This window comes from Thunnus maccoyii, chromosome 15 (assembly GCF_910596095.1).
Source record: "Thunnus maccoyii chromosome 15, fThuMac1.1, whole genome shotgun sequence".
Lineage (NCBI taxonomy): Eukaryota > Metazoa > Chordata > Actinopteri > Scombriformes > Scombridae > Thunnus > Thunnus maccoyii.
Window position 1 is genome coordinate 12,332,716 of NC_056547.1, and position 12,677 is coordinate 12,345,392.

General features: G+C 43.9%; 1 protein-coding gene across 6 annotated transcripts in view; it reads right to left on the reverse strand.

Annotated features, from left to right (window-relative positions):
- Positions 1–12,677, reverse strand: part of rbms3 (RNA binding motif, single stranded interacting protein) — a 298,854-nt gene that overhangs the window by 187,211 nt on the left and 98,966 nt on the right. The window contains exon 1 of one of the 6 annotated variants that reach the window (XM_042434719.1): positions 6,759–8,007. The exons of 4 other annotated variants lie outside the window; for them this stretch is intronic. In XM_042434719.1, coding sequence (XP_042290653.1) covers positions 6,759–6,833 — 75 coding nt within the window. In that variant the 5' untranslated portion in view covers positions 6,834–8,007. Of the gene's footprint in view, positions 1–6,758; positions 8,008–12,677 lie in introns of those variants that run through there. One more of the 6 variants, XM_042434718.1, reaches the window with a different exon arrangement.

The following is a 12,677-nucleotide window of genomic DNA, read 5'->3' on the forward strand; positions in this document are numbered from 1 at the left end:
GGTAGTGTTTGCCCTGTGTAGAAAAGTGCTATTGTAGTGCTATAGGAGAAAAATCCAGACAAAAATATGAAATGACACATTTCAGTCTTATCCAAACATGGTATCTATTGAGCAGAAACAAAAGCCAACATAAGTTTCAACAAAGTTTATAATCCCTTTATCCCTTAATCAACAGAGTTGATAATCTTTGGCTAAACATATTCATTCAAATGTATTCCTCTCTCTTGGAAAATATTGGCAATGATGTTGCAAAATTACTGACCTAACAATTATAGTATATTCTTGCTAATACCATTATCCACAGAGCACTTTTATTCATGTGAAATGGTAGTTGAGGGGTTTTTACTGTAGGCGTGTTAGACTTTTATTATATTAAATGTACTGTATATGTCTTCTTTATGTTAATATGGACTGCATGTATTAAAGGGGTCTATACACGAGGAGTCTCTCTAGCCACTCATGTCATCCTGCACAGATGGCAGGACACCATGCCCAGCAGCCAGCAGGGGCTCCCGGAAATAGAGGAAAAGGGACGAAAAAGCGATGGAGGATGCGAAAGAGTAATTACAAAGAGGGACGACATGAAAGAGAATTTAAAGATGAAGGGAGGCATGGCGAAAATAGGAGCAAGAAAGAGTGATCTGCACAAAAGTGAGGGGGGGGGGGGGGTACATAAACAGTCAAAGATGAAAAGAGACAAAATTCTAAGACTGTACCCCACCGTCCTCAGAAGCAAAAGGGGAGACAGAAAATAGAGCGTGAAAACGCCAGGCTAGGCCCTTGCCAGGGAGACAGAAGAGTGAAACAGTGGGCCAGAGTAGACAGCTCCAGGCTGTTACAGAACTATGTTACAGAAAGAAATGCTAGTGAAAACAAGAAAGAAGAAAAAAGCAGGTGTATTTGTAGAGTCCTGCCGCGTTGGTGGGTTTGAAGGGCACATCATGTGTCTGGTTTCATCTGGCTCTAAATCTGAAGCAACATCTTTCCTGTCTCTCGCTGTCTCGCTTGATGTTGTCTCTGCATGCCTCTTGTGTGTGTGTTTCATTTCAGTTCCTCATAAGGAAATGCGCCACATCCTGGGCCAAAATCTATCTAATACACGTTTGAATTTCGGTTAACACAAACTATGCCAAATATGCACAGACACTATGGACCACCTGTGGATAAGAGTTCAGATCAACAATTTTTTGATACAAGAATGATCCCAGTAAGGTTTCTCTCTCTCTCTTTCTGTCTGTGTATGTGTGTGTGTGTGTATGTGTGTGTATGTGTGCCTCTGTTCACAGCGGTACCTTTGGAAGCTAGTGGGGATTCAGAGTCTTAACCCAGGTTTTCCGGTTGAAGGGAACTCGTCCGACTCACTCCACCACCAACCTCCCCATATGCCCCATTTCACCACACAGGTAGGTGTTCCTCCCTCTTGCAGCACAGACTCGAGTCGCCTGTTATCTCCAGATGGTCAGGGAAGGAGAGTTCAGAGACAAGAGTCCCTGGGGCAAGAACTCCACCACCGAGCACATCATTTTATATTTTAGCCATTTATCTCAGATGCTCTTTTTCACAGCGACCTCCAGTGAGTGAGCAGGTACTTTGTTCGGTGTCTTGCTCAAGGACACTTCAATACAAAACAAGCCGGTCGTAGAGAAGAAAAATGTGATCTGGTTTTGAGGCCTTCACTCTAATCACTAGACAACTTACCGAGCACACGGTCTCACATATATTTTCACTACTTGTAACTTCATATTGTACAAACTTATTGATAGACTCCTCTTGCATTCATTTGCACGCACATACTCATACACCATCTGTGCTCATAAACCCTGCCGTGCAATAAGAGCACATGTGTTACATTGCTGCTGCATTTATAACCCCTCGTGTATAATACAGAATAGATTCCTCCTCACGTTTGTGCAGACACAGCCTATAGAAAATTAAAATGAGCATGCTATCTAATGTTCCCTCTGCTTTGTGCTGTCTCTCCTTTGCTCTTCTAAAAAAAAAATGGATATCAATGTCGAGAGAGCACTCTGGTAAAGCAGCCATAATGAGATGTGGACGGCTGCGTGCAGAGGGCCAGGTCTCTGCACCCTGCCCTGTTGCTTATTAGAGGCCACGGGAAGCAGTAATGCATACACAACCTTAACGTATGGGTGTGCAGATAGGGCTGGGCTGTCAGTTGATAGATGAGAAGGGTTAAGAGTACCCCCCTACTATATAGGTTGCCTGTGTGTATGTGCATGTTCGTGCATGTACGCACAGGTCATAGCAAGCAAATGGAGTTGACTGCCCAATTGGCTGACAGTTACACATGGAGCAATTGTACGGCAGGATAAAGCCGTAGGCATAGGCAGATAAAAACCAGACATATGAGTTGATTCATGATCAAAAAGCCTCCTTCCATGTTTTGACCATGTGGGCTAAAGGATTAAGAAAACATAAAATAAGAGAGAAAGAAAGATAGAGCTCTTACTAAAAAGCCTGCCAATCTCAACTAGCTAAGAGAGGATGCATGATGGGTTAAGATTTACAGCGAGACTGGGAGTGTATTTTGTTTCGGGTAGTCAGTCGTGAGGCACGCATCATGAATTACAAGCGGGAAAATGAGTTATACTACCCCTGTCTTAGCACTAATAAGAACATATCGTCCTGGACTCAAAATAGGGCTGGGCTTTAGTGAATGTAATATAAGAAGTGTATTTTTCCAGCCCTAAAAGCCCTTGATAAACTCTTCAAAGCAGATCCACATCAGCGGAGACAGAGGGGACTAAGCTGCTAGCTGAGTTTTACACCACTGATAACTGATTTAATGAAAGACTTTGGAAACGGGTCCTTTTACTCTGCCTTTGATTTTTCTTGCTCTCCATGTCTATGTATATCTGTCTTTCCCTTGTTGTCTCTATGTTTCTCTTTCTCCTCTATCGAGGCATTAAAGGAGGATTTAGATGGCTCTGTTGTTATTTCTGTAGCACAATGGATCACCCCGTGTAATGTAACCAAACCCTTTTCCTTGCTTTTAACTGGCCCCTCCCTCGCTCCCTATAACGTCCACCGCCCCGCTCTCTCTTTCTCTCTCACACGCATACAGCCCTTCCCTCCATCTCTTCCTACATTTATAAAGAATTAGGCAGTATAATGTCTAACTATAAATGGTGCCTATGGCAGTGGCAGATTCACACACAGATCCTCTCAAAGGGCTCCATTGACTGGTGTTTACTTAAGGCCAGGGACATTAGTCGCTGCTAAATCTACCTCAATCTGCCCCTCTCGGCTCCTCAGGTTCTGTATGTACTTGTCTGACGCCTGCCTGCTCGGAGATCACTGCCACAGCACAAGAGTGTGTGTGCATATATTTTTGTTGTGCATCCTTGTGTGTCTGAGTGCTGTTTGCCTTTGTGTGTGAGATTGCTGACATTAGGCATGTAATGACCTAGCCTATCAATGGTATAACAGCACAAGGGTACAGCAGTGTCAGGTACCTTCTGTGCATACTGTAACAGCAACAGCAAAGCCAACTAAATATACACAATGAAGCCAGAATTTACAGCAGGTATTCAAGGGAAATTATCAGTTCTTTTGAGAGTTGCGAGCGCAATAATGAAACACAAAGAGAAGTGAAAATGTCTGTCATTGAGAGAAAATGAGATACAACACAAGCCAAGAATAACAGGCACTTAGTGCACGCATTTGGTTGAAATTCATATTCTTCCCTAAACACTATCATGAAATAACAATAATTGATCTGCGTGCTGTAATTGTTCTCGTGGGCGAGAGGAGGGGCCAGGGCCGGCATGAGGTGTTTTACTGTAATTTTCTCATTTATGATGCACATCTATTACCTATCATTAAAGTTGGATGCACAGCAAGCTGTGAACAGCGCTAAACATCAAACTCACACGGAAAGACACAGGCGGAATAAAGGCCGAATTTTAGCAAATGACTCCATGGACTGATCATCTGGGGAATAGACAGAAATAGGGCCTTTAAAGGATCCTCTCATCAAAGCAGCATCCTGCCAGCTCCCCCCCAGCCATAACCTCGTATAAAAGCCACACGCGCACACACAGACGCGCACATGTGTACACACAGACACACACACACACACACAAATCCTCTTTCAGGAATCAATAATTCAGCTAAAGAGAAGCACATGCTACGCCCCACTGCACTAATCAATAGAAAGCCAAATGTTATTGTTTCATCTCATTCTCTGACTTTCACATTCTAATCTAGGCTGACTAGCACTTGCTGGACAGCATCAGAGAACTCCATTAAATTCGAATATAATGCACACATAAAGGGGGAATGAAGGGACCCAAAAGTCAGAAGTATGTTCTGCAACACCATTAAGACAATGTTTAGCTCATTTCTTTACTATAAAGTCCTCTGTTGTAACCAAGCACAGATGTTCTATAAATTTTCTATGCATAGAATCTCAGATATGTGTCATAAAATGGAGGCGAGAGGGGGAGAATGGCAACACTTTGGTATGACTTACGCCCCCCTCCCCCTCCCTAAGATATTTATGCCCCCCCACCCACCCACATCTCTTGGGAGAATGAGGACATACCTTGAGAATGCAGCAATGGAAGATAAATAGAAAGACCTGTGTGATTCCAGACTGATGCCTACAATCAAAGGGGTGTATGTGTGTGCAAAAAAGGCACACACACAGTGAATGTGTGTGTATGCACTCAAGGCCAAAGTGACTACCATGTGATTTTGTTGACTGTGGAGTGAACCTGCCAGCCAAGGCCCTTCTCCCCTCTCTGTAATCGAGCTATCAATGATCATTAATGAAAGCGTGAGATAGCTCTCCACAGCCCTCTCGGCCACATTGCCCAACACTCTGGCCTCTCTTCCCGCCTCCCTTTCTCCTACTGACCCTGTCTGTGCCTCTATCATATCAACCTACGAGGCCACTGGCTACGCCGTCTAACCATGAAAACGAATACGAATGTTGGCTGCTGATTTATAAACGGAAATGTACGCTCTTCTCGTCCCCCCCCCCCCCCCCCCCCCACGCCCCCACCGTCAGTCTCGTTTGCATGACACAGGACCCTAGCGGCTTGCTCAAGGATACATCAATCGCTGACGGTGGCAAGATCGGATCTGCGCTGACCTTGGGAGTGAACTGCAGCATAGGCGAAGGAGGCAGGGGGCCCTGTTGCAACAGAGCAGGGAGGCAGAAAGCGAGAGGAGGGAGGAAGAGGGGAAAAGAAAAGTGGAAGGGAGGGAGGGGAGAATTGAGGGGCATGCCCTGATTGAGAGGCCCCCGAGATGAGCAACTCTGAGATATGAGAAGGGGGAGGGAGGGAGAGGGGGATGATGGAAGGAGCAGGGGAGGGGGGTGGGAGGAAGAGGGAAGCCATATGGCAGCAGCACAAATGTATTAAACTATAAATCAGGGGGAGAGCTAGCGGACTGCCAGGTGGGGCTGCAGGCAGGTCCTCCCTGCTGGAAGCGCACTGGCCCACAATTGAGCTTCACATGCAAAGGATGAATACATTTATGGTATTTAGCCTTATCATGTTTTATCAATTTTATTGATGCATTTATTGCCTGAATTTTCCTTCTGCTGTATTTCCTTTGAATAGTGGAAATGTGTCTTTGTACTATTTGTTTTAAAGTAAAAATATCAAGTACTGTGTAACAGCACTTAAGCAACCAACTTAGACTTCCCTGTTGTACAAATGATAACTGCACACCTTCAGCATGTTATTCAGCCATGGCTGTGCATCACACCATCCCAATAATGGACAGAAATTAGTGTTACGCATGCGGTAGAAAAACAAATAGAGTAATCCCCAAAAGGCTCCCATTTTAATCTCTTGATGATGTCTGGGTAGTGTGCCCAGCCAGTGTCCTGGCAGCCATCAGGACCCAGGCCTGGGCTTCCATCCCAGAGGCACTGATGCATACTACAGCTAGAGCAAACATAGGCAGCCTTCCTCATGCCTGCTCTCTGTCAGAACTGTACCGACCATCAGCATAGAAAAAAAAGGGTTCATAACCTGTTTGTGCCCTCTTTGTAAAGCATTACAATAAGACGCTTTTTTATTGAATTAACAACTTTATAATTGAAAGTTTTATTTGCCTCTATTATAAAAGTGGCATTGGAGCTTTTAAACAATGGCCTACATTCAGCTCAATTCAAATGCTTCATTAGTAAATTAATTTTGGATCCTAATTCTCTCATTTGTTTAATTATATGACAGCACAAAAAGAGCTGTCTGTCAGTTACTGGAACTGACAAAAACCTCGGTATATACTATGCATGCGATTCAACATGTTACACATTGTAGGGTATCATCTGACGAGCTCATCAGTTTGCAGGTGAAGGATGGATGGAAGTTACTGGACAGCTCCCAGTAACGGTCTAGTAGGCTGGACTAACAGTGGCCCAAAGCCTCCAGCCTTGATCCCTGATCCTTCAAGCAGAGACACATATGCACACACACACGTGCACACACAAACAGACACACACACTGATACAGACATCCAAACTCCAACGAGGTACCTGCCATCTGAAACCATCACAGCCAAGGCCAGCTATCCATCAAATCCCATCTCCACTCAAGGATGAGAGGGGGAAGAGGGCGGTGGAAGAGAGGAGGTGGAGGAAGGAGAGAGGGAGGGAGGGAGGGAGGGGTGGTGGGGGGTGAGAGAGAGGGTGGGAGGGGTGGGAGGGAGACAGGGCAGGAGTGTAGGAGTAGATGAGTAGGCTTGAGGAATGCAAGAAGAGCAGAAGAGCGGCGTACCTTGGTCTGGAGATAGTGGGGGTAATAGTAGGTGTACTGAGGGTACATTGGCTGCTGCTCCAATCGCTTGCCCATGTAGCTGGAATCCTTAGCACTGAGGCAGGGAATGGTGACACGGGGGCGGGAGCTGCCAAGTAGCTAGCGATGGGATAGAGGCAGCAGAGGAGCTATGCGAATCCTTTCTTTGCTGTCCGCACCACTGTGTCGTTAGCCGGTCCTCCAGGGAGAAGGCAGGGTCTTCGTGCCGGACAGCGGCTGGGAAGAAGGTCTGCCTCTGACGGGGGAAAGCTCCTGACGAACGGTGCCTCAACGGTCCGGAGCCTCAGTTATCGGCTGGATGCTCACTCAGTCTCTCACTGCTGGAGCAATGGAAATATTTCCACAAGTGCTTGAACCAAGAGCAGAGTGTCCGTCAGCGGCTGGTATCGGATAGTAACGCGTGATAAGGGTGAGGTAGAGGATGAAGAGGAAAGAGAAGACGTGAAGAGGTGCAGGTGGCAGTAGCTCTGGCAGTCCTGTGAATGTTGGAAAATGGGAGAGGAAGAGGAGGAGGAGAGGAGGAGGAAAGGGATGGCAAGGAAAACGGGAGAGGACGTATAGGTTCACTTCTCTATTTAAGCTGTTTCACTCCAGTCTTTCGCCTGGGCTTTAATCTGCCTCTCGCTCAAACACACACTGTGATTCTGACTCTGTCTCTCTTCCCCTCTCTCTCTCTCTCTCGCTCTCTCTCTCTCTCTCTCTCTCTCTATCTTTCCCTCTCTTACATACACACACTCTCTCTCCTCTCTGTAGTCTGATCCGACGGTGGCTGTGTGCTGTCCTGTTTGACAGAGGGGAGATATCCTCAGCACTGGTTGCCGACAGATGCACTTTGTGCACGGAGCAGAATCACAACACTGAAGCCGAGCACAGACACAGAAAGCAATCTCAGTTTGTACCGGTCGAGCCAGCCAGAGAGCAGATAACACAGAGAAATGATTCCAGTTTCTAAAGGATGTGGCACAAGCGTATATAAAAATCCACCGGTTGGTTAGTCAATCCACTGGAGAAGATGAGTGAAAAAAAACACAGTGACTGTGTCCCAGGTGCCCAGTAGAGAAAGAGTCCCTCGTCTGCGATCCTCCCTCTTCCTGCTCTTGTAAAATGTGTTCCTTATTTCTTCCTTGGCTCTCTCACTCCTCTAAGCAGCCTGCCTCGTTCTCTTTCCCTCTGTCACACAGTTCCCCTCTCTCTCTCTCTCTCTCTCTCTCTCTCTCTCTCTCTCGCGTGCGCTTTCTCTATCACTCAGTCTCTCACCCTCTCTCTCTCTCTCTCTCTCTCTCTCTCTCTCTCTCTCCCTCCTTCTCCTCAACACTGACAGGGCGGTAAAGGGGGCTCGTCCGAGGCTGCGAGCAGAGCAAACTGCCTCCTCCTTCCCCAGCCCAGCCGGTAGGAGGGTCTTGAGCAGCTCTGTGTGAGAGGGATCCAGACACAGACCAGCGGGCTGCAGTGTTTCCACAACCTGGGAGAACACAGGGAAGAGGAGGAGAGGAGAGGAGACGAGAGGGGGATGGCGACAGCGTGAGCAGTCGATTCCCCCTACTGGCTGCACATGGAGCTACCTCATGGAAAAAAACACTGTCTCTTAACAAACTAAGCTGATTTAACCTCATAATCATTGATCGGATAAACCGTGCAACTTTTTAGAACCTGTAAGTATGTATATTTTGATCTTGTACGTCCTTTTTGTACAGAAGTATTTTAATCAATCACATGGATTACATGTGACTCGACACATACAAGCAAAAACTATGATGCATTTTTATATGATTAGTTTACTGCAAAAGCCCATTTGTTCCTTATTAATAAACTGCAGACTGCATTTCCTGACAGCTATTAACAGGTATATTTTATTCATCTTAAAGCAGGAATTAGATCATAATAAAGTTATAAAGCTTCAGTGTGAAATTAGTGAAGATTTCCTTCACTACAAGGTCGAGAGTGAGGGTAAGGAAGAGCTAGAATAACAAACAGTACATTTAAAAAGTTACAGTGCGCAACAATCTCCCACCTATTGGCTGAGAGTTAAGGGAGCACCGTTTCCCTGTGTAACAAAAGTAAACAACGGACGGACTAATCTCTCTTGATTTATCATGACTATGCTGAAAAATATTACAAAAATGTCCGGACAGTGAGCATTTGCCTGATTACAAGTAACCAAAGCCATGCTCATACTTCTGCAGACAAGATCAAACACACAAATGCAAAACCACGGGGCTCAGATATCCCACTCATATTTCGTTTCACACACACACACACACACACTTAGACACACGCACCCACATGGATAAGAACTGACCTAAAGTCCTCAAGCCTTTCTCAGTGACTCTAAGGCCACAGGTTCAAGAGCCTCATTTTTCACTCACTTAGCAGAGTCCTGCAGGAAACTGCAGCCAAAAACTACAGCATGAAATAACTGGACTGAAAATAATTACATTTTGACAATTTCCACATCTGAGAATAGAACCCTGACTTTGATGAGTTTAGTTTTGCATTTTATCTGTTACAGTTGAGAACATTACACAAAAACCCAAGAGGCTGACATCTCCCTCTCAATCAATAATAGAGGCTTTCAACCTAATTACATATTTCTAGTGCAACACTCAAGGTAAGTGAGTTAAAATGTAGAAAATTTCACAGTATACTAATATAAACTTATGTTGCATCAATGCGTGTTATATTCTTGGGAGAAATTTTGAAAAATTTCCAATGCACGCTCAAGCATAAGACTTTGTTTTCAAAATCTCAACACATATCCATAGCCAAATTCACAAAAGGGCCGCTAAACCTGTGCAAATGAGACAAAAAGATATTGTGTAATTCACAAAACACCCACAAAGAGTGAAATACAATGCAAACTGCGCTGCCAAGCAAATATCGTCATGGTGTGCTTGTTCCATTTGCATGTATGTAAATTAGGTAATATTTATACATTTGGCACAAAATTGGCCCCTTTATATGCAAATAAGCCTCGTTGCAAAAACAGTCTAATTCACAAAGACCAGCGCTTATTGCCACGCGCAATTAGGATGGAGTTATTAGCGTCTTCACATAGTTGGTGTTAACTACATATCACACTCACTCCTCACTGACTCTCTCTTCAAATCTTCAAGCTTGTGAGGCTTGAATGATATCTAATTGATATTGAATGATATCAAGGGTGAAATCTTCATTCAGACATTGGGGGGGATCAAGTGGGATATAGGGTGGAAGGCTTATCTCGGACTTTCAGCTACTCAAAAATAAAAATGTCCTGACAGCTCTGATGGAGCGCAGGAATCATCTGTAAGTATTTCTGCTTTATTACAAATGATTCCACTGTATGAACCTGGAATCTACGTTTAACAACTGACCCGTGTAGATGTGTAGCAGACTAACACAAAATATTTATTACCATCAGATCCTGACTGATCTGGTTTTAATGAAGTTGCTGCCTGACTCACATTAATAGCTGTAGCCTATTTTGATGGCCATTTCAGTAGATTATGTTATAGATGTGAAATACTAGAGAAGTAAAAGTTGGTTTGTGATTGTGGAGAGCTTTGTGTGTGTGTGTGCACCTCTGCTAATCAAAGACACGCAATTTGAGGCTCTTTTTTATGCTCTCTGCAGATTCCATTATGAACCAATATGTGTGCTGAAATGTGGAGAAAAGCCTGAAACCCTGGAAACCACTGCGCTCACTCAAACAGATGCAAATTTCACTCAGCTGCAAAACTTTATGGGCGTGTTTGCACCAGCATATCATTAGGGCAATATCTTTTGTGAATAGGACCTTAAAACAGGGCAGATTGCGGGTGCAAATGCTGCGCAATTCACAGTGCTAATAGCGGGCACAATCCATTCTTTGTGGATATGGCCCATAATGTGGTGTAAATGCCATATTCGTTTTAGAAGATTTATGCATGTGAACGGGTCCAGTTCATGTGGACAGACCGAATCGATACCAGCAGAAGAATCCCAGGGACCAAAACAAAGCACGGAGGGAAAGGCCAGCCTTTCACAGACATGGAGAGGAAAATGTAATTATCAGATAGGCCACTTTTATCTGTAGGAAAGAGATGAGGCTGATATCGATTGTGGATTACCAGATTAACAGCCTCTGGATCAACTAGACACATAAACTCTCAGCATCTGGGGAAAGGCAGAAAGTAGAGAACAAAGACAGTAAGACGGACAAAGGCCAATGGAGAGAGTAATAGAAAGAGAGATACGGAGAGAAAATAAGATAAGACACATTGGGAGACAGAACCTGAAAAAGGCACAGAGGCAGAAACGATTCATATGTCTTTATACCAGTGTGTGTCTACTGAGCAACCATGGAATGTCATCTCTGTATTTCATAGATAAGCCTCATCATTTTTTGTTTTTAAGGCTTTTGCTATAAGAAGGAGTAGGCCAGAAGAGTTGATCACTTTAAAGCGATTTTCACCCATTTTGTCCACCTGTCTAAAAGTTGCCATGTTTCCAGCTGCGAGAAGACAAAACTGGAGAGAAAATACAACTGAGGTGCTGATTATGCACCATCAAGTCCATCAAGGTAATTAAAAAACTGTGTTTGTTCTAATTATTGTCAGATTATCACTAAGTTTTTTATTATTGATTTTTCAAGCTCGGTTTTATTCGAAAACATCCTAAATACTGAGCCCTAATTATGAAATGTTTGCTTCTACTGACTGCAAACTAACTACCTTTTTCATTCAAATTAGTTGACACAGAATGGAAACCCGGGAGAGTACCATTACACAGACACTGGTCAGCTGATCCATTAATATTCATTGGTCGAACCATTAAGAATTAAGAGCAGGGAATTGAGACTTGACTCTTGAAACTAAAGAACTTGACCTGTGGCCCTACAGACAACACTGAAAACTACCTTGAGAACTGGCTGACGCAAACATTCAGTCTTTACCCATGAGCTGGCTAAGGTTAGTTTATAAAGTTAATGTCATGTTAAGAGCAGTGATGCAGAGTGTATGTACATAAACGTTTCGTTCCGTGGAACCAGAGCAAAACTGGAAACCGTGGATGTTTGTGTTTTGCTCTGGCAGTAGTGGAAGTGCTCTGGTCTGAGTCAGTGGGCAATTGACGTCACAGAGAGGTGATAAGCAGACAACTATTTCATAGAAAGAGAGAAACAGGAAGTGAGTTTCTCTTTCTTCTTGTATTATTCATACTGATGCAACATCTATTCATTTAGGGTCGTCTCCATGGTGTTGTAGCTGTAGCTCAGTACATGCAAAACCTATAGATTTTTTATAAATGTTGACTTTAAAAAGCATTTATCTTTAAAGGACTACACCAGAGAGGCATTAAAGAAGACTTATTTTCAGACTGATTTTTATTTGTTTCACACTACTTTGTACAATATAGTAGAGCTTGCCACCCAGAACAGCACAATAAGTGCAGGACTATTTCAAATGCATTCAGCGTACTTTACAATGAGTGAGAACTCACTCTTATTTACAGGCTGACTTGTCACGATGAAGCTAAAACTGTGCCTCTCTGCTCTCTCCGAAAAAATATTTGCTAATACTTTTGCAGCCGGGTTTATCAGAAATGTTCATAAAAGAAACCCATCTGCTCCATTGTTCTGAGGTCTGGTGCTTGTTGAATCACCTTCTAAATTGAGAGCATGAGTGAGTCATTCACAAGACTTTAAAATAACGAAACTGGAAGACAGCTGAGGGTGTATCATGCCCCTGAAGGTGTTAAGTAGTTACAGTTCCTATCTAAAGAATCAGGCAAGTCTACTAATAGAAAACATCAGTGTGTGGTCTCTGGTTAGAGGCAGAGCAACTCCATAGAGTGTTAAGGTTCTTTATTTAGCCTTTATTTAACCACATCAGTCAAATTCTTACATAGCAAGTTTGCACAGCA